This window comes from Kogia breviceps, chromosome 1 (genome assembly GCF_026419965.1).
Source record: "Kogia breviceps isolate mKogBre1 chromosome 1, mKogBre1 haplotype 1, whole genome shotgun sequence".
Classification (NCBI taxonomy): Eukaryota; Metazoa; Chordata; class Mammalia; order Artiodactyla; family Physeteridae; genus Kogia; species Kogia breviceps.
This window is the reverse complement of record NC_081310.1, coordinates 195,658,389-195,684,988: the sequence shown is the minus strand read 5'-3', so window position 1 is coordinate 195,684,988 and position 26,600 is coordinate 195,658,389. Positions and strand designations below refer to the sequence as shown.

The 26,600-nt window shown below is 51.3% G+C and overlaps 1 protein-coding gene across 6 annotated transcripts; it reads right to left on the bottom strand.

Moving 5' to 3' along the window:
- Positions 1-244: 244 nt before the first annotated feature.
- Positions 245-25,132, bottom strand: SLC2A5 (solute carrier family 2 member 5). 6 transcript variants are annotated; one of them, XM_067018067.1, is made up of 13 exons: positions 24,568-24,859; positions 16,503-16,601; positions 15,527-15,687; positions 11,531-11,560; positions 10,841-10,965; positions 5,997-6,149; positions 3,101-3,226; positions 2,812-2,999; positions 2,607-2,717; positions 2,056-2,157; positions 1,697-1,772; positions 1,111-1,238; positions 245-1,018 (listed from the first exon to the last, which is right to left on the bottom strand). In XM_067018067.1, exons 1-13 carry the CDS (start codon positions 24,598-24,600, stop codon positions 815-817), a joined length of 1,536 nt encoding a protein of 511 aa, XP_066874168.1. In that variant the 5' UTR covers positions 24,601-24,859; the 3' UTR covers positions 245-814. The 6 variants fall into 6 exon arrangements, with proteins under 6 accessions (XP_066874168.1, XP_058908363.1, XP_066874198.1 ...); XM_059052380.2 differs by lacking the exon at positions 11,531-11,560 and having other exon boundaries at positions 24,568-25,132; XM_067018097.1 differs by lacking the exon at positions 1,697-1,772 and having other exon boundaries at positions 24,568-24,844.
- Between the last annotated feature and the right edge of the window lie 1,468 nt (positions 25,133-26,600).

Genomic DNA, 26,600 nt, shown 5'->3' with positions numbered 1-26,600 from the left:
ATCTTAAAAATCACAACTTTGCGACCACCTCATCTCTCACTCCTCCCCTTCTTTCAGCAAATATCGTCTGAGAGGCCTCCTCCCATGCCAGGTTCTTTTAGGCAGTGGGGATTCCAGGATAAACAAAACTGGCCAAACCCCTGCCCTTAAGGGGCTGACACTCCAGTGCAGCCAAGCTGCTTGAAGGGGCAGGGAATGCCCACCCCCTCCTTCCACCGGCTCACAGAAAAGCAGCACATCTTGGTGAAAAGTGATCATATTTGTTTTATTGAGTATACAGAGGCCATTCTATTGTCCTCTAATAATATAATTTGGGAACAATAATAACCTCTGACTTGGTTAAAGTCTACATAGGGACCCGCTTCCCAGATTCCTAGACATCATTACTTGTGACATCATACTTTTCAAAACTAGCGTTTCTGGAGATGGATCTGACAAGAGGACGGATTCCACCCTGAACGTGTGCCCGTGGCCCCCGGAAGACTACGGGATTAGAGAAGAATTAGTTTCTTTGGCCACATTTGATTCCTTCCATCTCGACACCACGGTAATGGTTTTCATTATAAGAGCCGGTGTTGCCAGGAGCCACATAATGGCTGACCCAGCACGGTTGAGGGACAGCTGCCCGGCATATGCCTTGGGGCTGGCGATGGGTCAACCTGGAAAGAGACAGCCTGGCTTTAAGAACTGCACAGAAGCCCTTACCACAGTCCCATCAGGGCCTGCCTTCCACACCGGACTTGTCCTAGTTCTGGATTCATAGCCCAGGAGGAAAGCTCCACGCAGACTTGATTCACAGGCTCCTCCTCGAGAGTTACTGCCCCGCAGTAGAGGGCGGAAAGTCCTTTAGCTCCTCCTTTTCTGGGTGCAGCTCGGACACTTTGTTCATCTTGGTGAAGATCTGATTGATTTCTATGAAGGTCTTGGACTTGGTCTCGGGGACAACCAGGAAGGTGTAGATGGTGGTGAGAAGACATATCACGGCAAAAACGATAAAGCTGTAAGCTCCGAGGCCCACCTGTGGGAGGGGAGAGGGTTCACATTCTTGACAAGGTTCTCGATTTACTGCTTGAGTGTTTTGTGCCTCTGGGGCCCCTGGGTCGCACTTACTTGGATGAATGGGAAGATCAAGCCCACAGTGAAGTTGGAGAGCCAGTGGACACTGCCCCCGACCATGTAGGCGGCCGGCCGGGAGGACTGCAGGACGATCTCGGTGATGAGCAGTGCGGGGATAGGGCCTGGGGGAGAAGAGGCAGAGCTGTCCTCCCTGCCGGCCGAGCAAGCCACAGAGGCTCCTGGAGCCCCTGCCCGTGCAAGGCTCCAGAGGCACCCGGCCCAAGGCAGAGCCGTGTGTCTCCAGGTCTCGTGGAGCAGCAGTGTGAGAAGACACCTGGCAAGAGTCGGGCACAACGGGTGACATCCTGTGATGTCCCTAAAGGGGACCCATGACCGCCTGTAAGACTCTCCGCGCCAACCACACGGGCACCGCGTGTCAGCCTACACAGGCTGCTTTACTGTCCTCGCTCTAGTCATGCTGCGCCCAAACCCCTCTGCCACAACGACACAGGCAGAGAAGCCATCTGGGCCGAATTCGCCCCTCCCTGGAGCCTCTCTAAGGAGCTCAGGCCAGAAGTTTCTAGGGCTGGTGGTACAGGAGGGGGCAGTGAAACCACAGAACCAGCTCTGGGGTACATACTGGGCCCAAGGGCATGTCCTATGACATAGGAGATGATGCACGCGATGCTGACGTAGGGCATCCAGGATATTGTGTCCTGCGGGGAGAAAACAGAGCTGGATCACACCTGGCACCTGGCAAAGGGGAGACAAGCTGGGACGGGAGCGTCAGGACGCTCGGTTCCCGGAGGGTCAGTAGCTCTGCCTGGGTTGGGAAGGCGGGCGCCGGGCACCTCCTACAAGCAGCGCCACCTGGATGCCCCTGGAATATCGGCCGGAAGCGGGCAATGCGCTGCCGGGGCGGGGATCGGGGCTGGGATCGGGGCTGGACTCGCGCATGCGCACGAGGGCGCAAGGCACCCCCGGCCCCACCTTCCTCACCTGCAGAGCCAGGGCGGCCGTCAGCACGCAGCAGGCGGCGAAGCAGATGGAGAAGCCTAGGAGGAGCAGGACTCTCCTCCCCAGGAGCTCCACCACGAAAACCTGGAGGGAAAGGGCGAGGAAAAGTGGGAGGCTCAGCAGGCCCGCCTCCCCTGTGCGCCCACCCGCCCGTGTGTGTGTGTGTGTGTCCGTCCTTGAATGGCCAGCGGGCCTCCGCACTGCGCAGTCCAGGGGCCCCATTTGTCACGCGGTGGCCCTGGCACAGGTAGAGGTCCCCAGTGTGAGACGTTGGAGAAGAGCCACTTCTCACGGCGGTAGCTTCCAGAGTGGACGGTGGGGACGGGTCTCCATCTTTGGGGCCACAGGCTACCCCCCGCCCCCCCGCAACAAGAGACAGGCTGCCATCTGAGGACAGCCCAGGGGCTAGAGAGGAGGGGACCGAGGGGCACGTCGCCACCGAGATCCGGGCGCCTTCCTGGGCCGAGACCCCCCACTCTCCAGGTGCTCCATCCTCGGTGGCAGACAGGGACTCGGCTCCCGGGGGCACTCACGGCGCAGACGGTCATCAGCACGTTGACCGCGCCTGTGCCCGCCGTCACATACTGGACATCCTGTGCTCTCACCCCAGCGCTCAGGTAGATCTGGTCTGCGTAGTAGTAGATCTGGAAGGCCACCCCCGGGGCTGGTGAGGCCGGCCGGGCGGCCTGGACCCCTCGGGGGAGGCCTCCCCGCCCCCGGCCCCGGCCGCCCTGGTACCGCGTTCACTCCCGATAGCTGCTGGCCGCCCATGAGGACGACGATGGAGATGACCTGCCACCGCAGGGACCTCATCCGGAGCAGCTTCAGCACGGAGATGAAGCCCGCGGCCTTCTCGGCCTTGTCCTCCTCCCAGATCTCCTGCGTCTCGGCGTCCACGTCGTCCCAGCCGCGCAGCCCCCTCAGCGCTGGGGGGGGAGCAGAGGGGCCGCTGGGGGCTGAGTCACGCGCCCCCCGCCCCCCAGCAAAGACGCCGCAACCCGCCTCGCTCCTCCTGGGAAAGCCGTACCGTTTTTGGCAGCCGCTTCGTCTTTCTTCTGAATGAGCAGGTACCTGGGGCTCTCGGGGAAGAAGGGCAACAGGAGGAGCTGCAGGGCCGCGGGGACCCCGGTCACCCCGAGGAGCGTGGGCCAGCCTGCAGGGAGACCAGGCTTCCGTGAGAGCGGGCGGCCCGGCCTCCTCTCCCGCTCCTCTCCGCCTCCAGCCCCCCGGAGCCGCTCTGGCCCACTTCCCTGAATGGCTTTCTTTGGAGCTGGAACACAGGCAGGGGGTCGGCGGTGGGGGCAGGGCCTTTCTCTTTCTCACTCTGCTGTCCCCAGCACCTGGGATGGGGCCTAACCAAGAGCGGACACTCTGAGTACTTGGAGAACGGTTGCTGATGAATCGCCAACGACCCACCTATCAGACGAGCCAAGTGAAAAATTCTGACAACACCAAGCACTGACGAGAATGCGGGCAGATGGGAAGTGTCCACACTGGGACACGTGGCGTCTTTAGGGGACAGTCTGGCAGGAGCTAGTGACGGCTGGACACCCACAGGCTCTAACCCGGCAGTCCCGCTCTGGAACGCATGCCTGGGCCACCCAGACACCAGGAAGGACAAGGGCAGAGCGGCACTGAGTATAGAAACAAAACCCAGAAACAAGGCGAATGTCCACACAGTACAATGGATGCATCAGTCATGGTTCATTCGTAAGATGGAGTTTTATACTGTGATGAAAATGAAGCGGGTCAGGACAGGAGCCAGTCCCACCAACGCGATGTCGGGTGCAGTGTGGTTCCACACGATGTGGAGCCATTGTATTCAGTCCGGAAACAGGGAAAATTAACTCTATCTTCTAGAAAAGTGGCGAAACTATAGGGAAGAGTAAGGATGCGATGATCATAAATGTTGGGACAGTGGCTCCCTTTGGGGGCGGGGAGGCGGTGACTGAGGGCCGCACAGGGGGCCGGCGTGGTTCTAGTTCTGGACCCTTAGATACGTTACATCACTGAATAAAAACGGTTAAATAAGTGAATGAGTGATTCAGGCTCCTTCGAGGAGCCGTGAATGCCTGACTCACCCCCTTTTCTCCTTTGCAGGAGGTGATAACTGCAGACATCTGTGTGCCAGGCACTAGAGTCTAATGGCTTTTCACACGTAGCCCACTTCCCCATCATAGCAATGTCAGGAGGTCGGTACCAGGATCAACCCCATGTTACACCTGCAAACACTGAGGCATGGAGGGCATGGAGCTCCCTTGCCCGAGATCAGGTATTTAGGAGCAAAGCTGAGATTCGAACTCAGGCACATTGAACGCTGAATCCCTATCCTCCCAACCTTCTCCCACCTCTTGGCTCCGAATCCAGGGCCTAGCCGATCCGGGTCCCGCTTCTGTCACCCTTGCACAGACAACAGCAAGTATGGACGTGCCTGCCATCCTTCCTTCCTTCTTCACTGAGCACCTAGTATGTGCCATTAATTGTGCTGGAGATTCAAAGATGAGGAAGGCCAAGCCCTGCCCTCCACACTCCTGTCTAGAGGAGGTACCGATGGCTGAATAGTCACCATAAAGGATGGAGGGACAAAGTGAGAGTCCACCACCACACCTGCAGCTCCCTGCCTGCACAAAGAACTTTATGCTTCCATCCCCTCTGCCCACATCTGGAATGCTGATCCGACCCGCCCCCCCGAGCCCAGGCCCTCTCTGAGACCCCCTCCCTGGGTGGAACCATGGTTCCTTCCCACACACCACAGAGCACTTTGCAGGTGCCAGGGACCCGTGGCTGTTTCTGGGTCCAGGTGGTTGGTTATGTGCCATCACCGGGGGCCAGGAACCTAGCTCCTCCACTCCTGGTCCCAGATCTTTACAAGGGCAATTGAAAGGTGGGAGAGATGGTAGTTAAACTCGGACTCCGGCCTGCACTGCCTGCATTTGTATCCTAAGGAGACATTGGACATGTGATCCAACTTCTCTATGCCTCAGGTTCTGCACCTGTAATATGGGTATACTAACAGTACATGCTTCATAGGTTGTTTGGAGGATTAAATGGATTATATAAAAGACTTCGAGTCTGGCCCATACGTTTTTGTTTGTTTGTTTGTGGTACGCGGGCCTCTCACTGCTGTGGCCTCTCCCGTTGCGGAGCACAGGCTCCGGACGCGCAGGCTCAGCGGCCATGGCTCACGGGCCCAGCCGCTCTGCGACATGTGGGATCTTCCCGGACCGGGACACGAACCCGTGTCCCCTGCATCGGCAGGTGGACCCTCAACCACTGCGCCACCAGGGAAGCCCTGGCCCATACGTTTTGACTGGTGCTTTGTTAGTGGTGATTTCCCTTTCAGAGGTTCGAGACCCAAGAGAATAAAAAAGGGAGGTCATGCAAAAACAACGACAGTTATGAGTTGCTGTGCACCTACTATGTGCCAGGCCCCAGGCTCTTGGGGTGGGGGGCTGCGGCTCCGAAGTCTGGGTCTGGTGTGGATACCGGCCCTGAGACTCACCACCTCACCCACGGAGGCTGGGTCTTGTGACCCTCTTTCCTGGTCTGTAATGGGATGATTGATCACGGGCCCCTGGGCAGCTGCATTGCTGGGAGGCTCCAGTGCAATGGTGCCGGAGGCCTTACGCAGAGCCTGGCACCCTGGTGGCCGTCATTACCACGCCCCGGGTCCCTGTGCGACAGCCACCAAGCAACCAAGAGAAAGACAGCAGCACCTCCTGCTCCCTCACAACTCCCTCATCCGTGTCCCAAGAGGGACCAGAGAACGTCAGTCTGTCTGTCCCCACCAACTTGTTCAGGCCCACTCTGGGCGACCTCCAGCGCAGCACCGTGCGGTCAGGGCCGTGCGGGCGCCCCGTCGTTTAGAGAGAAAAGACCAGCTCATCGGAACGGGCTGGGGGTCTGAGGTGTCCTGAGCTCACCTGCTTCATTTGCGAGGAGACTCCGAAGACCCAAGATCTGGGCCGCAAGGATGCCCACGGTGATGAAGAGCTGGGGTACCACCCCCAGGGCCCCCCTCAGGTTCCTAGGGGCCAGCTCCCCTAAGTACATAGGGACGACATTGGAAGACAGACCTGGGAGGGAGGGTGAAATAAAGACACCATCAGGAAACATTAACCTGGCAGGGATGAGCTCTGTCTTCAAACACATTTATTCTTCCTCAGCAATCGCATTAGTTGGGCTGAAACTATCTCAGAACTGCAGGATAAGCAAACAGCCCCTCTTGCAATTCTTAGGCCTTTTAACTTTAAGAGAAAATAGTCTGACCGAAGAAGCGCGTGGACAGTGCATTTGCTTCCGGACTGTGTCACCTGGGGACCCAGGCCACCCGGACCTCAGGTCTTCCTCCTGATTGGCTTGGTCTCAGAGAGGAAAAGCCCAGTGCGGCGGTTAGACGCTCTCTCCTCTCTTGCTCCTTGGGGGGCGGGGGGAACCTCTTAATAAAAGGCCAAGGACCCCTGCCCACCAGCTTTACCTTCTGAGACTGTATATTACATAATAAGCTGATGCATAGACATTGAAGCACAAGCTTCATTTGTCAGTAAGCATTGAAAAATTAAATATATATTGTAGACTAACTGCATTCTGGGATTTGGGTAATGATTGAACTACTTCTGAATCCTCAAGATTTGAACTTGTTGGTTTTCCCATCTTACTGATATCTGACCCCCTTATGAAGAGGTGAAACTTAATTTTATAGGCTCTAAAGTGTTTTCATAGATATTATCCCATTTAGTTCTCCTAAAAGTCCAATGAGAGGTTGGGGGTCTGGGAGGAAGGTCAGTTGTTTTGTTACTGGTCCAAGTATCGCACATGGAGCCAGAGGCAAGCTGAAGACGCGGGGTCTGAGAGGGAGGCTGTGGCCGAGGGCAGACCAAGGGAGACGGTGTGGGGTGAGGGGAGGCTGCAGCTGCTGGTGATGGGAGGGCATTTTATAGCACTGAGATAAGAGGAAGCTGACCGCCAAGTTTTCAAAGCTCTGCAATTCTGCCCAAGGACATCTCTGCTTGGTATTTTATTTTATTTTATTTTTTGGCTTTTTTTTTTTTTAACACCTTTATTGGAGTATGGTTGCTTTACAATGGTGTGTTAGTTTCTGCTGTATAACAAAGTGAATCAGCTATGCATATACATATATCCCCATATCTCCTCCCTCTTGCGTCTCCCTCCCACCCTCCCTATCCCACCCTGCTAGGTGGTCACAAAGCACTGAGCTGATCTCCCTGTGCTATGCGGCTGCTTCCCACTAGCTGTCTGTTTTACGTTTGGTAGTGTATATATGTCCCTGCCGCTCTCTCACTTCGTCCCAGCTTACCCTTCCCCCTCCCCATGTCCTCAAGTCCATTCTCTACGTCTGTGTCTTTATTCTTGTCCTGCCCCTAGGTTCTTCAGAACCATTTTTTGTTTGTTTGTTTGTTTTAGATTCCATATATATGTGTTAGCATACGGTATTTGTTTTTCTCTTTCTGACTTACTTCACTCTGTATGACAGACTCCAGGTCCATCCACCTCACTACAAATAACTCAATTTCGTTTCTTTTTATGGCTGAGTAATATTCCATTGTATATATGTGCCACATCTTCTTTATCCATTCCTCTGTCGATGGACACTTAGGTAGCTTCCATGTCCTGGCTATTGTAAATAGTGCTGCAATGAACACTGTGGTGCGTGTATCTTTTTGAATGATGGTTTTCTCAGGGTATATGCCCTGTAGTGGGATTCTGCTTAATATTTTAAAAGGGACATCACAGTTCATTAATTAATACCAATTCTTTCTGATTTTCAGACAAAGAGGGACAGTCTTTAGAGCAGCTCTTAGGTGTCTTGTGTGGTGGACGGGGGGGACCCTGCAGGCGCAGTGCCTAAAGGGCTATGGAGAAAGCGAGGCCCCCGTGTTGCCCGGTCGCCATTCAGGCCCTGGTGGCCGCTTCTCAAGGCCGAGTGCTTCGGAACTTAGTTAAGAGCAACACTGGAGAGACAAACACCAGGAGGTTTGTGAAGAGATGGGACTCCCTTCGTGTGGGTGGAGAACAGTCTCATTCTGTCTTAAGAACAACTCCACGGGGCAACCCCCCGCCAGGCTGTTCTGACACCAAAGTCAGAGAAGCAGCTTTTAAAGTTTAAATTCCATTAGTGAAAGTCTGAAGTGTTCTTACGGAAGATTTTGACTAACAGCAAAGCAGCAAACTGAGCATCTGGGGGTCCAAGGTGCATTGACCCTGAACCCCAGGGTCAGAGTGGCTGTTTACTTTGTTTTTAGGGGTGTCTAAGTACCACGGGGCTTGATGACACCCTTTTCCTGACTTTTCAGGAAATACATGAAGGAATGAACAGCAAATAGATTAGGCTTCTGCTGGACTTCTTCAAGTATGACCTGAAGACACACGGGGTTCCTGACACCTTTCAGGGGGCCTGTGAGATCAAAACTGTTTTCAGAACCATCCTGAGATGTTACTTGTCCTTTTCATTCTCGTGCCCTGACCAGTTTTCCAGAGATCACGTGCCCTCTGACATCACACCAACAGAACACAGAAGCAGGTTTGAGAGTCTGGCTGTCTTCTGTTAAGCCAGACAGTCAAGAGATTTGCAAAAATGTAAAGCAATACCACTAAAATTTTGGGGTTTTAGAAAATAGAATTATTTTCATAAAGACATGTAATGGGCTTATTATTGCTATCTTAAAATGAATTAATACATTTCTTGGTTGCAATTTCTAACATGGTAAATATCGATCAGTATAACGCATACGAACAAAAGCTCCTTAGAACCCTCAATATTTTAAGAGTGTAAAGGGGTCCTGAGGCCAAAAAGTTTGAGAGCTTATTTAAAAGCAAAGGTTGGTTGGGAATTCCCTGGCGGTCCAGTGGTTAGGACTGCGTGCTTTCACTGCCGAGGGCCTGGGTTCAATCCCTGGTTGGGGAATTAAGATCCGGAAAGCTGTGTGGCACCGCCAAAAAAAAAAAAAAGATTGGGATGTTAAACTGTGATTTTTCTATTGGAGCCTAACATTTCTTTTTTGGATCCAACTCTGAATTGTTGGCTGTCAACAGAAACGTGACAGCACCTGCCCACTGCCGACAACTTCCAGGAATCGTCCATTTTTCATAAAGCTGAGCCCGGCTGCAGGGAAAACCCATAGGAGCAGGGCCAGGCACCTCGGGACTCCTGCCCACACGGTAGATAAATGTCCAGGTGCTCTCAGGGAAAGCTAGAATGAATGAAGTTTGCCAGGGGCCCATCGGTCCCTCCTTGAGGTGACCTCTTCTGTCTTCGGGAATCTCGTTTTCCTCCTTATCTCCCCAGCCCTGCAATCCCTCGCCACTTCCCCCAATACCAGGCTCCTTGCTGTCTCCTCTATTGTCAGTAAACTCCAGGGAAGGAAGGGGTTTGCTGACATCGGCCAAATTATCCCTTCTTCATCCCTATCCCTGTGTTTGGAAGGAGAAAGAGTCACTCGACAATGCCACAGCCTGGTGGCGGGGGAGTGTGAAGTGCCCAGGGTGCAGCAATTCCAGGGGCGCTTACCCTTGGGGGCCCACCCTGCAGCGCACGGCCCCGAGAGTGGGCACCTCGCTTGCCTCGACGGCCCTGGCCCTTCTGCCTACAGAGGAAGCCAACCTGGAGGAAGGCCACAGCATGGCTGAACCATGTCTCTTCAGTCTGAAGCCATCATGGGGGAATCTTCTATAACCGGGGAAACCCAGACTGGGCAGGATGCCTTTGGAGAGGTTACTGCCATTAACTCTTTTCTGGTAGACGGATTCATGCATCTGATAATTTCTCAAGCTTTTTTGACCACAACTCACGGCGCAAAATACAGAAATACATTTTACATCCAACTTGGTTCTCACATATGTATAAAGAACTGAAACAACATTTCAAAAGACGATCCTTATCTTTACTACATGTGACACAGTCTACTCTAGTTAAAAACAACAAAAAAAGAAAATACTGTTTGCTAAACAGATGTCTCCACCCACCAACTGATCCTGAGACAGGCTGGGATCTGGGACCCTTTGCTGCAGTGTTTGCACCTGGACGAACATCTCCTTGATCAACAAGCTACAGAGAAACTATAAGGGACTAAAACTAACTGTGTGCATGTGTAGTTGGGGCAAATTATGGACAAAAAGATGCAAAAAGACCAGAGAAAACCCAACTGTCACCTCTGAAGAGCCAGGAGAAAACACTGGATGTCTGAAGCAAAAGCAGTGTACTGCGCATGCCCCCTGCGCTCAACAGCACAAAGGCGTGGGTAAAACACCTAAGCCACCCCTCTGGCCTGATGCCTGGACACATCTCTCCTCTCACCCCATATAAGGAATGAGCTCATCCCCCGCCTCGGGGAGTGAGCAAGGGAAACTGTTACTTGTTTTTGCCGCCGCCCTAGGGGCCCCAGCAAAGCCCCGCCTGAATTTCTTGTCTGGCCTCTAGTCAATTTCTGTTGATTGGGGAAGGCCAAGAACCCTGGTCAGTATCAGTCCCGACCTGCAGTTTAGAAAACATTGAGATAAAGGATTGGATGGAAGGACCAGTCCCGTGTTAAGATTCTGTATCTCAGTCTTTTCAAAGAACAACTTTTCTTCACAGGAAACCCCACAGTGAAGATCTGCCCGCGGTCCACACACATCCCTATAACGCAGGGGCTTAAGCGTCTACCCACGGCAGAGGTGTAGAAACAGCGGCTTCAGAGACCCCAGATTGAACTGGTTCAGAGCCCAGGTTCTCCCTCCCTCCGACCGTCCGAATCACAAAATGGTTTACCTGCACAGATTCCCACCAAAAGTCTGGCCACGATGATCATCTCAAAGGACCTGGCAACTTCACTGCATCCCATTAAGATCGCAGGCACGATGGAAAAGACGTTGTTGAACAGCAAGGTTCCTTTTCTGCAGAGGACAAAATACCAGTTGGTTTGGTTTAAGGATTTGCCACCCTTTTAACAAATGTTTGCCGAGCATCTACTCAGTTAAAGTGGTTGCTGTTGTGTTGTTCGATTTGCTATTGACCTAAGATGGATACAGGTCCGGTGCATGGCCTGGTGTGGGAACATTCTCTGTGGGAGCAGATGTAAATGACCCCAGTGCAGAGGGCATCAGTAGTGGGGAACAGTGGGAAAGGCTCGCATATTACAATACAGTAAAGGGCTCTGCAACCATAAACTAACATGATTTTAGTGTAATCTTGAAACCCAGACTGGATGAGGACATTAAAGGAAAGGTTTAGGCCAATCTCACCTATCAACATAGATGTGAACATCCTAAATGAAATATTAGCCAATTGAATTCAACAGCATATATAAGAACCTTTCAAGGTTAAAAGCACCATATTGAAGATTGTACTGGGGAAAAATATAGGATTATCAATTGAAGTAGCAAAACAAGTCAATAAAATTTGATATCTATCATGATTTTAAAAAAAACCTTAACAAATTATAAAAATGAGGGAACTTACGTAAGCTGATAAAGGGTAGCTCCTGAAAACCTATAAAAAATCAAACTTAATAAAACTTACAAAGCAGTCCAATTTAAGTCAAGACTGGAGTCGGACTTGGGCCCTGGAGAGCCAGACAAAGGCAAAGGGAAAGCTTCTCTGGAGAAGCCCCTCCCATTGGGCTCCCCAGGAGTCCCCCAGCCAGGGACCCCCACCCCCTGAGATGAAGCATCGCCATTACAGGACACACAAGACAATCCACCACCTGCAAGAGGCTGCACACACAAACAGCACAGCTTCAGACAACAGGATTAGATAGAAGCCATAAAATATGTTTTAAATGAGTAGTGTCATAAAATAAGGAATCAAAAGGGTACTATAGAAAGAACAAGAACATACATAAAACAGAACTATCCAAAACAATAGCAAAAAAGATAGATTTTAAAAGCAAATGAATAAAACTTAGAAATGAAAAATATAGTAGTGAATTGCAGCTGAGGAGAGAATTAATGAATAGGAAGGCAGACCTGAGGAAGTTACATAGAGAGCAACACAGAGAGAGACAGAGAGAGAGAGAGAGAGAGAGAGAGAGAGAGAGAGAGAGAGAGAAGATGGGAAGTATGACAGATTAAGACAGGGAGGATTATAATATCACTAGTCACAGTAGCCAGAAGGTGGAAGCAACCCAGATGTCCATCTACAGATGAATGGATAAACTAAGTGTAGTATATTCATGCAACAGAGTGTTATTCAGCCTTAAAAAGGAAAGAAATTCTGACACGTGCTACAATATGAATGCACCTTGAGGGCATTAGGCTAAGTGAGATAACCCAGTCACAAAAGGACAAATCTTGTAGGATTCATTCAGATGAGGCCCTCAGAGTAGTCAAATGCACAGAGACGGAAAGTTGATTGGTGACTTACGGGAAGACAAGAAAGGGGAGTTATCATTTAATGGGTACATGGTGTCCGTTTTTGTAAGATGAAACGTTATAGAGATGGGTGGTGGTGATGGTTGCACAACAGTGTGAATGTACTTAATGCCGAAAACCTGTACACCGGGCTTCCCTGGTGGCGCAGAGGTTAAGAATCCACCTGCCAATGCAGGGGACACGGGCTCGAGCCCTGGTCCGGGAAGATCCCACATGCCGCGGAGCAACCAAGCCCCTGCGCCACAACTTCTGAGCCTGCGCTGTAGAGCCCGTGAGCCACAACTACTGAGCCCGCGTGCCACAACTACTGAAGCCCGCGTGCCTAGAGCCCGTGCTCCACAACAAGAGAAGCCACTGCAATGAGAAGCCCGTGCACCGCAGCGAAGAGTAGCCCCCGCTCACCGCAACTAGAGAAAAGCCTGCACGCAGCAACGAAGACCCAATAGAGCCAAATAAATAAATTAATTAATTAATTAATTAAAACAAAAACAACCTGTACACTTAAAAGTTGGTTAAAATGGTAAATTTTATGTTATGTATATTTACCACACTTTTTTTTTCTTTGCCGCACCGCGCCACTTGTGGGATCTTAGTTCCCTGACCAGGGATCAAACCCGGGCCCTGGCAGTGAAAGCATGGAGTCCTAACCACTGGACTGCCAGATTCCCACCACAACTTTTGAAAAATAGTTTTTTAAAGAAGTCTTTTTACAGACAACAACAACAACAAAGGCACAGAGAAACTTCCAGAAGAATATAGAAAATGGAGGAGAGAAAATATCTGTAGAAATGATAGCTGAAAACTTTCCAGAACTGATGACAAAGACATGAAACCTGAGACAAGGAACTGCCATGAGTTCTGGGATAAATAAATCGGCCATAGCTTGCTCGTAAAAGGAAAGATTCAACAGTGTAAAGATGTTTAGTTTTCCTCCAATTAAATGATAAATCCAAATCAATTCCAAGCAGAATCCTTTTTCAGGGATCTTGATAAGCTGATTTTAAAATTAACACAGAAGACTAAAGGAACATGAATAACTAAGATAAATTTGAGAGCGAGTGATTTTTTACATGGAAAAAAATTAAAATAAAATTGGCCTTCTCGCTCCACTCACCTACTAAATACAAAATAAAATTCCAGACCTATCTGGGAAAGACAAAATTGTAAAATTATATTTTTAATTATAGAAGATTATCCTTATGACGCCTGGTAGGGAAGACTGTCTTAAGACACAGAAAGCAAAAATCATAGATGAGTTAAATGTGACCACTTGAACATTTAAAGATTTTTGTATCAAAAAGATACTACATGTACAATTAAAAATAAAGCAACAGGGCTTCCCTGGTGGCGCAGTGGTTAAGAATCCGCCTGCCAATGCAGGGGACACGGGTTCGATTCCTGGTCCGGGAAGATCCCACATGCCGTGGAGCAACTAAGCCCGTGCACCACAACTACTGAGCCTGCGCTCTAGAGCCTGCAGGCCACAACTACCGAGCCCACGTGCCACAACTACTGAGCTCGCGTGCCTAGAGCCCATGCTCCGCAACAAGAGAAGCCACAGCAATGAGAAGCCCGCGCACCGCAACAAGAGTAGCCCCCACTTGCCGTGACTAGAGAAAGCCCGCGTGCAGCAATGAAGACCCAACAAGCCAAAGAAATAAATAAAATAAATAAATTTTTAAAAATAATAAATAAAGCAACGGATTGAGAAGACATGTGCCGGATCCAACAGAGTACAGTGTGGACGTTCCCTGCACGATGTGCTCAGAAGTGAAATTTCCTCCCAGCACCCTCTGTGCCTCCTTTTCCCATGTGTGTGTGAAAAGGGGATGGAGCTTTTGTAAGGATTAGTGCAATTAATATCCCCTAAAAGCACTTAGGATAGAGCCCAGCAAGTAGGAACCCATCAATTAATTGTTAGCTGCTGCTGATATTGAAAGAACACTGATAAATCTTTGAGAAAACCACGAACAACTGAATAGCATTCATCACATTTTCAGGTGGACTAGCAACTGTCAGCTCCATCTTCAGACCAGACGGCTAGCCCTTCACTCAAGGAGAAGCATCCTGCAGATCTGTGACTTGATTGAGGTTCTGCCCACCGGGGATCCACAGGGAGAACTGTGCGTTGGACACCAACCTCCCAGGAAGACTTCAGGACCTTAGATCCTGAATCACAGCTTGTATGTTTCTATTCTCAGATTCTTTTTGAAAAAGACTGGAGAAGGAACCAAGGTCTGGGGTCTGGCCGTGGGCTCACTAGATCTGTGGCTGAGAACGGGGGCTTTACTTCAACCCGCTTCCGTGTACCTGTCCTCGGAGGGAGGGGGTTGGAGGGGAAGAACTCTTAGATGCTGTTCATAACAAGGCTGCTTGCTCTCTCCTGCCCACGGGATTTACCAGGGCAGTGGGAGGGCTTAAGGACCTTCCTTGGAATCAAATGCAGAGTCTCTAATGCTTCTAGAATTAGGGGCAAAGATTTAAGCTCTGCTCTTGCCCTTGAAGACAGTCACAGTGAGGGTCCCCCTGGGACCACACGGTCTCACACTGAAGGGCTTGACCTTAATCTCAGCCATTTCAGAGTTGTACAGGAATTTAATTTGGGCTACACTTTGCATATAGCTGGATTCCAAGGTGAAAGAACAGAGCAGTGAGCTTGTGTTCACTTAGGAAGCAGAGTTCAGGAACATCAGTCTACGGTCTACATTGAGCCTGATGTCTTGGCCATGCCATCTGGCATTTGATGCTTCTAAAGGCCAAAAGTAAGTTTTGCAAAGGACGATTTCAAGGCAAGAGAGGGTGAGAGCGGGAGTGAGTCCTGATCTCTGAAGCACTCTCTGCTCTTTCCATGCCCACCCCAGACCCGGAGACCCATCACCCCCACCCAACTCCAGCCCTGAGACCTTCATTGCCTAAGTCCCCAAACACTTGGTCAATGTCTGGTCTTCTTAACCACATTAGGAAACAAAAATCGTCGCAGCAATCATTACCTGGTTTTCTGATCATGATTTCTGCTCCAGGCCCAGGTTTTAAACTCTGATGGGGTCTGTGGGTTTCAGGGAGTTGAACATGCACCTTCCCTTACCTGCCTAATTTATTCACCAAGGGGCCGACCATGAGGGAGCCGAGGAAGCCTCCGAAGGGAAACATGGACACAGAAAGCGACCACAGCAAGGTCAAGGAGAATTCGCTTATGTATTCACTGATCCTGTCATAGTAGGTCTCGTTATAAAATGCTTTCATGGGCTGGAGAGCAAAGCAAAACAGACACCAACATAATGTGAGCTGGTTTTGCAGAAAGAACAGTGTAAGTTGTTGGGCCACCCAATGGGGTGAGCTGGGCACGCGTTCACGCGGAGGGGTGATTAATCATCAACGTGATTAAGCGGAGGAGAGGGAGTGAAGATGAACAGCCATTAGCAGGGGGCACCCACGCCGGGGCGGGGGCTGCCAGGCCTCTGATGGGCAAGCTGCCAGGGATGTTTCTTTTTTTTTTCCCCTTTAAAGAATTTGATTGGTTCTCTTATTTATTTATTTATTTATTAGGCCACACCCCCGCAGCGTGTGGGATCTTAGTTTCCCCGACAAGGGATCGAACCCGCGCCCCCTGCAGTGGACGCTTGGAGTCTTAACCCAGTGGACCGCCAGGGAAGTCCCTGCCCAGGATGTTTCTAACCCCAGAACGGAATGGCTCCAGGTTTCCAATCACGGAATCAATGTTGGATGATCCGGGCCCCTCCAGACTCTGCTATGGATTATAAGGCTGCAGAAGATCAGAGTGCCCCGAAACCTACCCCCCACCCCTGGAGGCCAGCCCACCATGTGTCCAGCCAGGCCCGGCTCTCCATGAGAACCTGGTGTGTCCCCATGACCCTGTGCCTGCAAGTCCCTTGGGCTTGCGCTGTTTATTTCATGGGTTTCCCCCACCCTTCACTTGAGGTCCCAACTGTGTGCCCTCAGCGTCTGTACAGTCCCACCCTAGTGGCCCCCCGGGCACCGGCTGCTCCAAACCCACCTCCCTGTTCCCTGGGGGCTGCGTCTCGCCCACCATAGCGACCTACCTTGGCAGGGGAGTTAATGACAGCCACGTTGTACCCATACTGGAAGGATGACCCAAAGGCAGCTATCAGCGTCGCCAAAGCAAGCACTGGTGTCAGCCTCTGCAGGAGGAGAGATGACGCCTTTAGGTAAGGAAGCACCCGGGGCTCCAGGGAACTCCTGATTTACTCAGACTCTGGCAGAAAGATGGGTGTAATGGGTTCTGAAGACATGTGGTCTTTCAACCACTCCGTGTCTGGAAACCTACCCTCCACGCACCTCGGGGGGAGTAGGTTTCTTTAACCGTAGCACTTAAGCCTGGATAATCCTTTGTTATGGGAGGCTGTCCTGTGTGCACTGTAGAGACACCCCCCACCCCATCTGTGACAACCTAAATGTCTCCAGACATTGCTAAATGTCCCTGGGGGCAGGTGGGGAATTGCCCCTGGTTGAGAATCACTGGGTCTCAACAAAACCGAAGGGTCACCCCCTCCAACACTCCACCTAATGTCGGAGTTGCTTCTGTGACATTCCTGCCGCGGGCCTGCCTCTGCTGATTGCAGCAAATGCACTCAGGCACTGCCTCAAACACAACCCCGCCCCCCCCCCCAAATCAGAGAGAAAATGTGAAAATTTTTAATGATTTACGGCCACTGATTAACTTCCTTTAGCCTCTGGACTGTTGCTCTAAGAGGCAGAAGGCATGGTGAAAGACGTATTTAAATACAGATTTCTGGGGACTCTTAAACACACACATTCTGTGACGATATCCCCTCTGACACCCGGGTAACTGAACACTCATTTAAGACAATCTTTAATGACACGTGGGAATTCATTAGTAAAAGAATGAAAATTGGGAGAAAAATAAAAGTGGAGAGAGCTTCGCTCTTCGAATCTATGGATCTGTTTGAATTTGCTCACTGCCACTTTCTGCTGTGATCTTCAGTTTCCTCACCTTTAGCGTTAGGATAACACCACGTCTCGGAGTTACTGCAAAAGGATTAATTATGGAAGCGTCTAGCTGTGGAGGTGCATCCACTGACTGGGGTGGGCCTGGGCTCTCTGAACCCACCGCTGACACCCTTCATCCTGTACTGCAACCGAGGTCCCCATCACATGACATCAGCCCCTCTGGTGGCGAGCTGAGGTCCTCAGGTCTCCCCCGGGGCAGCATCCCTCCGAATCGAAGGGGGAGCCTCTTGAGAGAGGCAAGTAGCAGCAGGCCAGGCAGAGAAATAGGGGGCACCTGGGCCTCGCCTCATGCCCGCGGGGGACCGCTGAGCTAGTGACCCCCTCCCCGACCCCACAGAGCACGTGCAGGACCCGCAGGAGTCCTGGTCAACAGCAGAACCGCAAGTGAAACTTTGCCCGTCTCCTCTTCCACCAACTAATTAGCAAATGCTTAATTCACAGGAAGTTTCTGGTAAAGACGATAAGAGCCACAGACAAGGCAGCCTCTCCTCAGGCCCCACCACCGCCTCCGGCCAGGGGGTTAGCAGGTGACAGAAGTGGGGGAAGCTGGGGATGGTGCCCAGGAGGGGAGGCGGGTTCCAGGGCTGTTGCTACACCGTGTTTTTAAAGGCAGGGGGTACGCAAGTAGGCATACCCACCCCACCCCCAAAACCCCATCCAGGAGGTAGCATAGGGCCAACCATGTTACACTTCACCTCCTGAAGTGCTCTGGGTATTCATTCATTCATTCATTCATTCATTCATTCATTCACGCATTGAGCACCCACTGTGAGCCAGCCATGCTTCTAGGTTCTAGCTACTAGGGATATAGTGGAGAAGAAAACAAAGATCCCTGCCCTATAGCTGTCCTATTGCTTGATTTGGTGGAAGGGAGGAAGGAAGAAGGGGAGGGAAGGAGGGGAGGGAAGGAAGGAAGGAACGGAGGGAGGGAGGGAGGCAGGAGGGGAGGAAGGAAAAAAATGTTGATTAAAATTTCTCCTCCTTGGGCTTCCCTGGTGGCGCAGTGGTTGAGGGTCCGCCTGCCGATGCAGGAAACACGGGTTCGTGCCCTGGTCCGGGAGGATCCCGCGTGCCGCGGAGCGGCTGAGCCCGTGAGCCATGGCCGCTGGGCCTGCGCGTCCGGAGCCTGTGCTCCGCAGCGGGAGAGGCCACAGCAGTGAGAGGCCCGCATAACGCAAAAAAAAAAAAAAAAAATTTCTCCTCCTCTGGGCTTCCCCGGTGGCGCAGTGGTTGAGAGTCTGCCTGCCGATGCAGGGGACGCGGGTTCGTGCCCCGGTCCGGAAAGATCCCACATGCCCGTGAGCCGTGGCCGCTGAGCCTACGCGTCTGGAGCCTGTGCTCCGCAATGGGAGAGGCCACAGCAGTGAGAGGCCCGTGTACCGAAAAAAAAAAAAAAAAAAAATCTCCTCTTCTAATTCCCTTCCCAGTAAATGATAAACTATAAATGCACCAGGCTTCATTCATACTGCAGGTGCGACTCCAACATTCTGCTTTGATGGGTCCTAAGGTTTGAAGTCCTTAGCAAAGCTTAGTGGGGGAGCTGGCTGGTGCCCCGGGGCTCGTGCCCCAGACTGGGGGGATCCTGCCAGGTACGTGGATAGCCAGCTCTCTGACTGCTTTTATGGGATCCTAGCAAAAATGATCAGAGACCTCACGCTGTAGAGCGTCTAAGCCTAGAGCACACAATTCAACTTCTATTCCTTGGCTTCCTCCTTGAATTCAAGCCATAGGCACATTCTAAGGACCCGTGGGAATCAGGGCTCACCCTCTGTGGAAATAGCAAAGACATTCTGGGTAAGTCCTCAAGTTCTCACCGACCCTGCTGGTCCAAATGGCTTCATTCTGATAAAACAGAATTATTTTTAAGGCAGGAAAAGAAAAATTTAACATAAAATTTTCTCTGCCGTTTGAGCCACTTTCCCCTCCCCTTTAGTGTGCATTAAGCATATGCATTACACATTAACTAGATCCCCTCAAAAGACACAGGAATGCCTACTCACAAAAAAAAAAAGAAAGAAAAAAACAGCAGCAACAAACAATACCCTCCTGGCACCAGCAAGATAAATCCTTAGGAGATAACATTCCTTTCCCAATCCTGTAAGGGGTCACAATAACTCACTACTCACCTTGTTAGACTGTGTAAACTGTCAATATGTTACTTTGATGTATAACACTTCATCTCAAAAATTATATAACTGTGCTCTGACTTCTAACAGGAAGCACAGTGCTCAGATCTTTCTGAAAGACTGTCTGCCAGGTTATAATCCTCAGGTTGGCTCGAATAAAAATTTCTTTCTTAGATTGACTGTTGATTAATTTTTTTCATGGACGATGCAATAAACATTGCATTGCATATTGATTGACAGCTGTCTATGATCTGTGTACCATGCTATATAGTCCAGTGAGCAAAACAGCTGCCCCCAAGAAGACTGTGGCCCAATGGGAAAGACAGACATTTTTTTAAAACTACGTAATAATTTAATAATGAAACTAGAACTGGAGTAAGTTTTATGAGGAAAATCCACAGAAGTGGTTAAAGGGGGGAGTCAGAACAGTGACTGGGAGAGGATGGGGGCCTGGGTAGGGGAGTGGCTGAGGCAGGGGAGCAAGAGGTACCAGCTTTGGGGACTATTTAGGAAGTAAAATCAAGGGATTTGGTACCGCTTGAGAAAAATGGAAATCAAAGCCACAACGTGATACCACTTCTCACTCGTTAGGATGGTTAAAACCCACAAGACAGGTAAAGGTGTTGACGAGGAGGTTGAGACGATTGGAACCCTCTCACATTGCTTGTGGGGTTGTAAAATGGTGCAGCCACTTTGGAAGACAGTCTGGCAGTTCCTCAAAAAGCTAAACGCAGAGTACACATACGAGCCAGCAATTCCACTCCTAGGTATATACCCAAGAGAATGAAAACACATATTCATGCAAACTTGACCACAAATGTTCATAGCAGCAGTTTCATCATAAACAAAAAGTGGAAACAACCCAAATGTCTATGAGCTGATGAACTGATAAGCAAAATGGGGGCTATTCATGCAGTGGAATATTATTTGGCCGTGAAAAGGAATGACGCACTGATACTCGCTACAAAGTGGATGAACCTTGAAAACAAGCTACGTGAAAGAAGCCAGTCACAGCAGACCACCTGGTTCCACCTCTGTGAAATGCCCAGGAGAGGCAGATCCACAGAGACACAGATAAATCAGTGACTGCCCAGGGTTGGGGGAGAAGAGGAGGAGATGGGGGGAAATGCGGAGTGACTGTCCGTGGGTAGGGGGTTTCTTTTAGGGGTGATGAAAACGTTCTAAAATTGATTGTGGTGATGGATATACAACTCTGTGAATATATATTGAATTGTATACTTAATTTTAATTTTATTTTATTATTATTATTTTTTGTGGTACGCAGGCCTCTCACTGTTGTGGCCTCTCCCGTTGCGGAGCACAGGCTCCGGACGCGCAGGCTCAGCGGCCACGGCTCACGGGCCCAGCCGCTCCGCGGCACGTGGGATCTTCCCGGACCGGGGCACGAACCCGCGTCCCCTGCATCGGCAGGCGGACTCTCGACCACTGCGCCACCAGGGAAGCACTGAATTGTATACTTTAAAGGGGTGAATTATATGGTCTGAGAGTTATATTCTCAATAAAGTTACTATATAAAAAAGGCATGTAAGAGAAATTCAGGGCTTAAGCTTTCTTTTTCTTTTCTCTTTCTTTCTCTTTTCCTTTTCTTTCCTTTCCAAGAGGGGGCAAAAAAGAATTTGGTACTGGGCTGGATTAGGGCATGAGGGAGAGGAAGGGGCTGAAGAGGATGTCCGGTCTCCGACCATCTTATTGAAAATGACAAATGGCTCAGTGGCCTCAGACACGAGAGGGAACCCTCCTCAGAGGCCAAGGGGAGCCGAGAGCACGAGCTGTGCTTTTGAGAAAAACTAGGAACCAAATCCCTCACGCCCACAGTAAACTGGCTTCCTGTTTTTCAAAATGCTGAGAACATTCCGAGACTTCAGTGAAACAACCACCTTCAGGGCTAGCCCTCTGACAGGGTGTGATTCAAGCTCTCTGGGAAGAAAGCCCCACCCAAACCATCTCTCTCTTAGGAATTTGTCTCCAATTTCTCTTTCTACCACCAGAGACACTCTCAGTCTCAGACTTTTCTTTGTCAGGCATCTCCAGTCAGAATGCAAATATGCCTGGAAAAGTGAGTCTCTATGAATTATTAACACTGTAAGTCACTTTATCACACTATGGAATGAACCCAAAGTTTCACAAACATTCCTTGAGGTCCGAGTGACGAGCGGAGAGAGGAGAGACAAACGTCATAACATTTTAGAGCTGGAGGTGCCTGGTGTCGCTGCGGGGGGGGCGGTTTACGGCGTGGCCACTGCAGCCCAAGAGCAAGGGGTTGAATCCTGCCTCTCCTGCTGTGTGGCCTAGGGCCAGCTACTAAACTTCTCTCTGTCTCGGTTCCTCCATCTGTAAAATGGGGACAATGCTACTACCTTCCTCACAGGACTGATGTGGGGAATAAATGAGTTCATACATGTGAAACAGGCCCACAGCTGGCTCGTGGTGCTACATGCTCCAAGCATTACACATTATATCACGCGTTTGCTATCAATATTAATTATTGACAATGAGGACCCAGAGGGGAGGTCAGTAGCTCAACGACACCCAACTAGCTGGTGGTGGAGACATTCCACAAAAAATTCTGTTTTCACTTTCCAAAGCATTTTGGCATTTTTTTCTAATCATCTTATTTTGTTTCTTTCAGGCCAAGAGTCCTTTTTCCCGGCGGAAATTCCTTGATGCACACCAGATTCATGTCTTTTCTCTTTACATATGAGGAACCCAAAGGCCAGTGAGGCCGTGGTCACACAGCCACCAGGGGACAGACAGCCGGGCCCTCCCCACCAGCCCTGAGCGGCCGCTGGCAGCCCACTCCCACTCAGCTCCTAAATCCCTCCTTGGCTTCACTTTGGGGTTTGAAGGCTCTTACAGTCACCACTGGAAAGTTCTGTTTTGATGCCTCCTGGGACACCCAGCGCATATTCACCCAAAGGGCCAGGTCTGCCCTCAGGCACCTGGGAAGGGGCAGCCTGCATCCCCCTGGATGGATCCCTGGAGGAGGCCCCCTTCCTCGGGGGATTGCAGGAGCAGGTGGCTGTGATCAGCCCATATCTTTTGCATGTGACCGTTTAATCATCTCCTTTCAAAATGTATCTTCAGGGCTTCCCTGGTGGCACAGTGGTTGACACGGGTTCGTGCCCCGGTCCGGGAGGATCCTACGTGCCGCGGAGCGGCTGGGCCCGTGAGCCATGGCCGCTGAGCCTGCGCGTCCGGAGCCTGTGCTCCGCAACGGGAAAGGCCACAGCAGTGAGAGGCCCGCGTACCGCAAAAAAAAAAAAAAAAAAAGTATCAGTTCATTTTCAGGACCACCAAGCAGGGTGTTTCTGTTCTTTTGCAGCCCCACCTGGGGGCACAGCTGGGCGGTGCACTTCTTCTGAAGAAATGGCACAGACCAGACCAGGGCCCCCCGACCCCCAAATCCCTGAGTTTATTATTATTACCTCACAGCTCCTTTTCTATGAAAAAGAGGCGATAACATTTGACCTAACACGTTCTTGTTGTCATGAAGTCGACAAGACAATCCCCGTGAAGTGACGCAGTAATCTCTAAAGCAGACAGTCTCGTGGGCGACAGCGCTGCTGGCATCTAGTGAGTAGACACATGGCAAAGAACTACCCAGCCCCAAATGCCAGTAGCGCTCTGCTCTAAAGGATGATCAACAAATAATAACCCTTATGGGGGCTCCACTCTGTGCCAGGTAATTTACACACATGATCTCATTTACTTGTTCCAGCATCCCTCTGAGGTGATATGGTTCTTATTCCCATTTTATAGGTGAGAAAACCAAGGCACAGAGCACTTAAATAACTTGCCCAAGTTCCCGCAGCTAGAATAGGATGCAGCAGGAATGAATCCCACGTACCTCTACCTCTCAGACCCGTCCTTAATCTGTGAGCTACAGAGCATGGACCCAACCTGTCTATGGCAAAAGGCTCTCCTGTCCACGACTGAATGAATAATAATTTGCACAAATAAGTACCTCTCCCATCAATATAAGCAGATGCTGTTGTGATGAATAAAATTCAAATTTCTTAAAAGTGTTAATAAATTTATGTTACCTTTCTGTCCTTAGGCATTTTCCTCAATCAAAAGACTCTAGGGGGCTTCCCTGGTGGCGCAGTGGTTGAGAGTCCGCCTGCTGATGCAGGGGACACGGGTTCGAGCCCCGGTCCGGGAAGATCCCACACGCCGTGGAGCAACTAAGCCCGTGCACCACAACTACTGATCCTGCATGCTGCAACTACTGAAGCCCACGCGCCTAGAGCCCGGTGCTCCGCAACAAGAGAAGCCACCGCAATGAGAAGCCCGTGCACCGCAACAAAGAGTAGCCCCGCTCGCCGCAACTAGCAAAAGCCCGTGCGCAGCAACGAAGACCCAACGCAGAAAAAAAAAAAAAAATTTTTTTTTAAATTTATAAAAACAAAAGACTCTAAAAGTACAACGGCAATTATATGGAGGGCAAGGGTGGATGGGAAGAGGTTCAGAAAAATCTTTCGTCTCTAAAAAAAAAAGGATTCTGATTATCTAAAAGGGAGGGAACCTCTGCTACAGATCTGAGTTCAATTCAAATCCTGCAACATCTTTTCTATCTTCTTTTCGTGCCGGCTTAGCTCTTCACCTGCTGAAAAGGTTAGTGAAAATGCCCTGAAGCGAAAATCAAAACAAATCAAAAAACTCTCAGAGGCCATGTGTAAGGATTTTGTTGCTGGTTTCCGGAGCCCTTCACCTCAAGTTCGTACAGTGAGGGAAGTTGTGACAAACTCATCCTCTGAGTCTCATTTCGGTTCCAGCCCAAAGAACCTCTAAATCTAAATGTCTATAAATGTCTCCTCTCTCTAGTCCCTGTAAAAGTCCAGATGCTGGGTGAACTCTGAGGGGCAGGTGCCCCAGTGGTCCTCGCCGTGCACAGAGCTCCGAAGAGCATCCCCTCGCAACGCTGAACAGGCCCTGCCGTGGGGCTCTGCTGCCTCGACAGCAAACTTACCCCTTCCCTCTTGACTGCGTCCTGTTGCTCCATCTTTGCTCTGGAAGCGCAGCGTTCTGCTTATTTCCTTTCAGCCAAAATAACAAATGCACTGAATGGCTCGAGAAGACATTCTGGCTGTACTTTGGCCAAGCCAGGTAACAGCCAATAGCATTTTTATAGGCAGGCTAAGGCAGAATAACCCTTTCGGGAACCCGGAGGTTCGTCTCGTTTTCGCTTCTTCTTTTAAGGGAGCCGTCTGGGGTCTGGCTCAGCAAGTGGGCGCCCCCCAGGGACTGCAGGCGCAGTGCCTTCCCGATTGGGACAGTCTGCGGTATTTCCTTACTGCGAAAGTCAGGCTCGTGGTGAGTGACTGGAAGGGTTATTTCCGTCACAAACACGTGGAGAACAGCAGGTGCCAGTGACCCTACAACACACCAGGTAACACGGGGGCAGGAGATGGGGTCATCAGAGGCTTCTCAGGAGTGGTCCCTGCCAGGAAGCCTGCAGCCAAATCTCTCCACGAGGAAGTCGGCTTTTGCCCAAACTACCACACAACACTTTGCTCAGAAAGTTTCTTATTTTCCTTTTTAAGGAACTCAGAGTCGCCTAGAGATGAGATTTTCTGTGTAATCATCACTATTGCAAAAGCAGCAAATATTTCAAACCCCTTTATCTGCAGGGCACGGAAAGTGAGTCACAGCTGCTTGTCTGGGTCCTCCATGCATGGCCAGGCCCCTGTCGGCCCCCTGTGCTCAGCACGTGTTCGGCTGCCATGCGGCCACCACCCCAGGTCAAGTGGCCAAAATCCAGAGCAGCCTCTCAAAGCCGATGGGCTTTCATCTTTACAGGGCACGTGCCCTGTTTTATTTGCTGTGGCACAAATCCAGGTGATGTAGTCACATCTTCCCCTGCTCACCTTCAAATGACAGTTAACTGGGGGTCCACTGTGTGTCGGGCACCGGTCTTGGCATCAGTGGCAAACTCGGGAATTGTCATCGGGTGCCTCTGTGGGGGACGCTGAGAGGCAGGTGACAGCGTGCGTGTGCGTGTGCGTGTGTGTGTGTGTGTGCGTGTGCGCGTGCGTGTGTGCGTGTGTGTGAGCGCGCGCGTGTGCGTGTGTGTGTGTGTGTTGATCCCTGCTTCCCCGTTCACGTGGGGGGTTTGGGGGGATAGGGAGGTGTTGGGGAGCAGTGGGGGGCTGGACTGACCATTTCCTTTCTCTAACTTCATTTCCTGTCCTTTTTCTCCTGGGTCACAGCCCTAATACCATGATTTCCCACTGAGGCTTGGCAAGACCAGAGGTTCCCAATTATTTCAGAGTTTTGAAAATTCTCCAAAGAAAATGCACTTTAGTTGCGGGGCGGCGGGCGGGGGAGGGGTGGGGGGGTGAAGGGAAGGGGACAGGTTGGGAAAGCAAAAGGAGCTGTCAGAAGCTTGCCACCATGGGTCATTGCCAGGCCCAGAGGAAATCAAGAGAACCACTTCTAGGCCCCCGAGCTTCCACTTCGCTCCCTGGGGAGCTGAAAGCTGAGAGATGGAGCTGGTGTCCGGCAGACGCAGACCTCCCCTCCCTCGGCCTCGACCTCCCACCTGGAGTGGAGGTGGTGGGAGGAGCCGGCGGGCTGGCCTGGGCCAGAGGGGGCTCTCCTGTCCCGGGGGGAGGGGGAGGGGGAGGGTGGGAGGGGGAGGGGAGGGGAGGGGGGGGAGGGGAGGGGAGGGGGGGGAGGGGAGGGGGGGAGGGGAGGGGAGGGGAGGGGGGGGAGGGGAGGGGGGGAGGGGAGGGGAGGGGAGGGGAGGGGGGGGAGGGGAGGGGAGGGGAGGGGAGGGGGAGGGTGGGAGGGGGAGGGGAGGGGAGGGTGGGAGGGGGAGGGGAGAGGGAGGGGAGAGGGAGGGGGAGGGGAGGGGAGGGGGAGGGGAGGGGGAGGGGAGGGGGAGGGGGAGGGGAGGGGAGGGGGAGGGGGAGGGGAGGGGGAGGGGGAGGGGAGGGGGAGGGGGAGGGGAGGGGGAGGAGGGAGCCGCAGTACCTGGCTCGGTGGCCCCGGGGCAGAGCA

What these genes read in the sequence shown, in the direction of transcription:
- SLC2A5 (XM_067018067.1), bottom strand. Translation starts at nt 24,600, where the DNA reads ATGGAGCAACAGGACGCAGTCAAGAGGGAAGGG. An exon ending in TTGGTGAATAAATTAGGCAG is followed by an intron (nt 11,561 to 15,526) that starts GTAAGGGAAGGT and finishes GATTTTTTATAG; the next exon opens with GTTTTCAGGAGCTACCCTTT. An exon ending in AGCTATCGGGAGTGAACGCG is followed by an intron (nt 2,718 to 2,811) that starts GTACCAGGGCGG and finishes GTGGCCTTCCAG; the next exon opens with ATCTACTACTACGCAGACCA.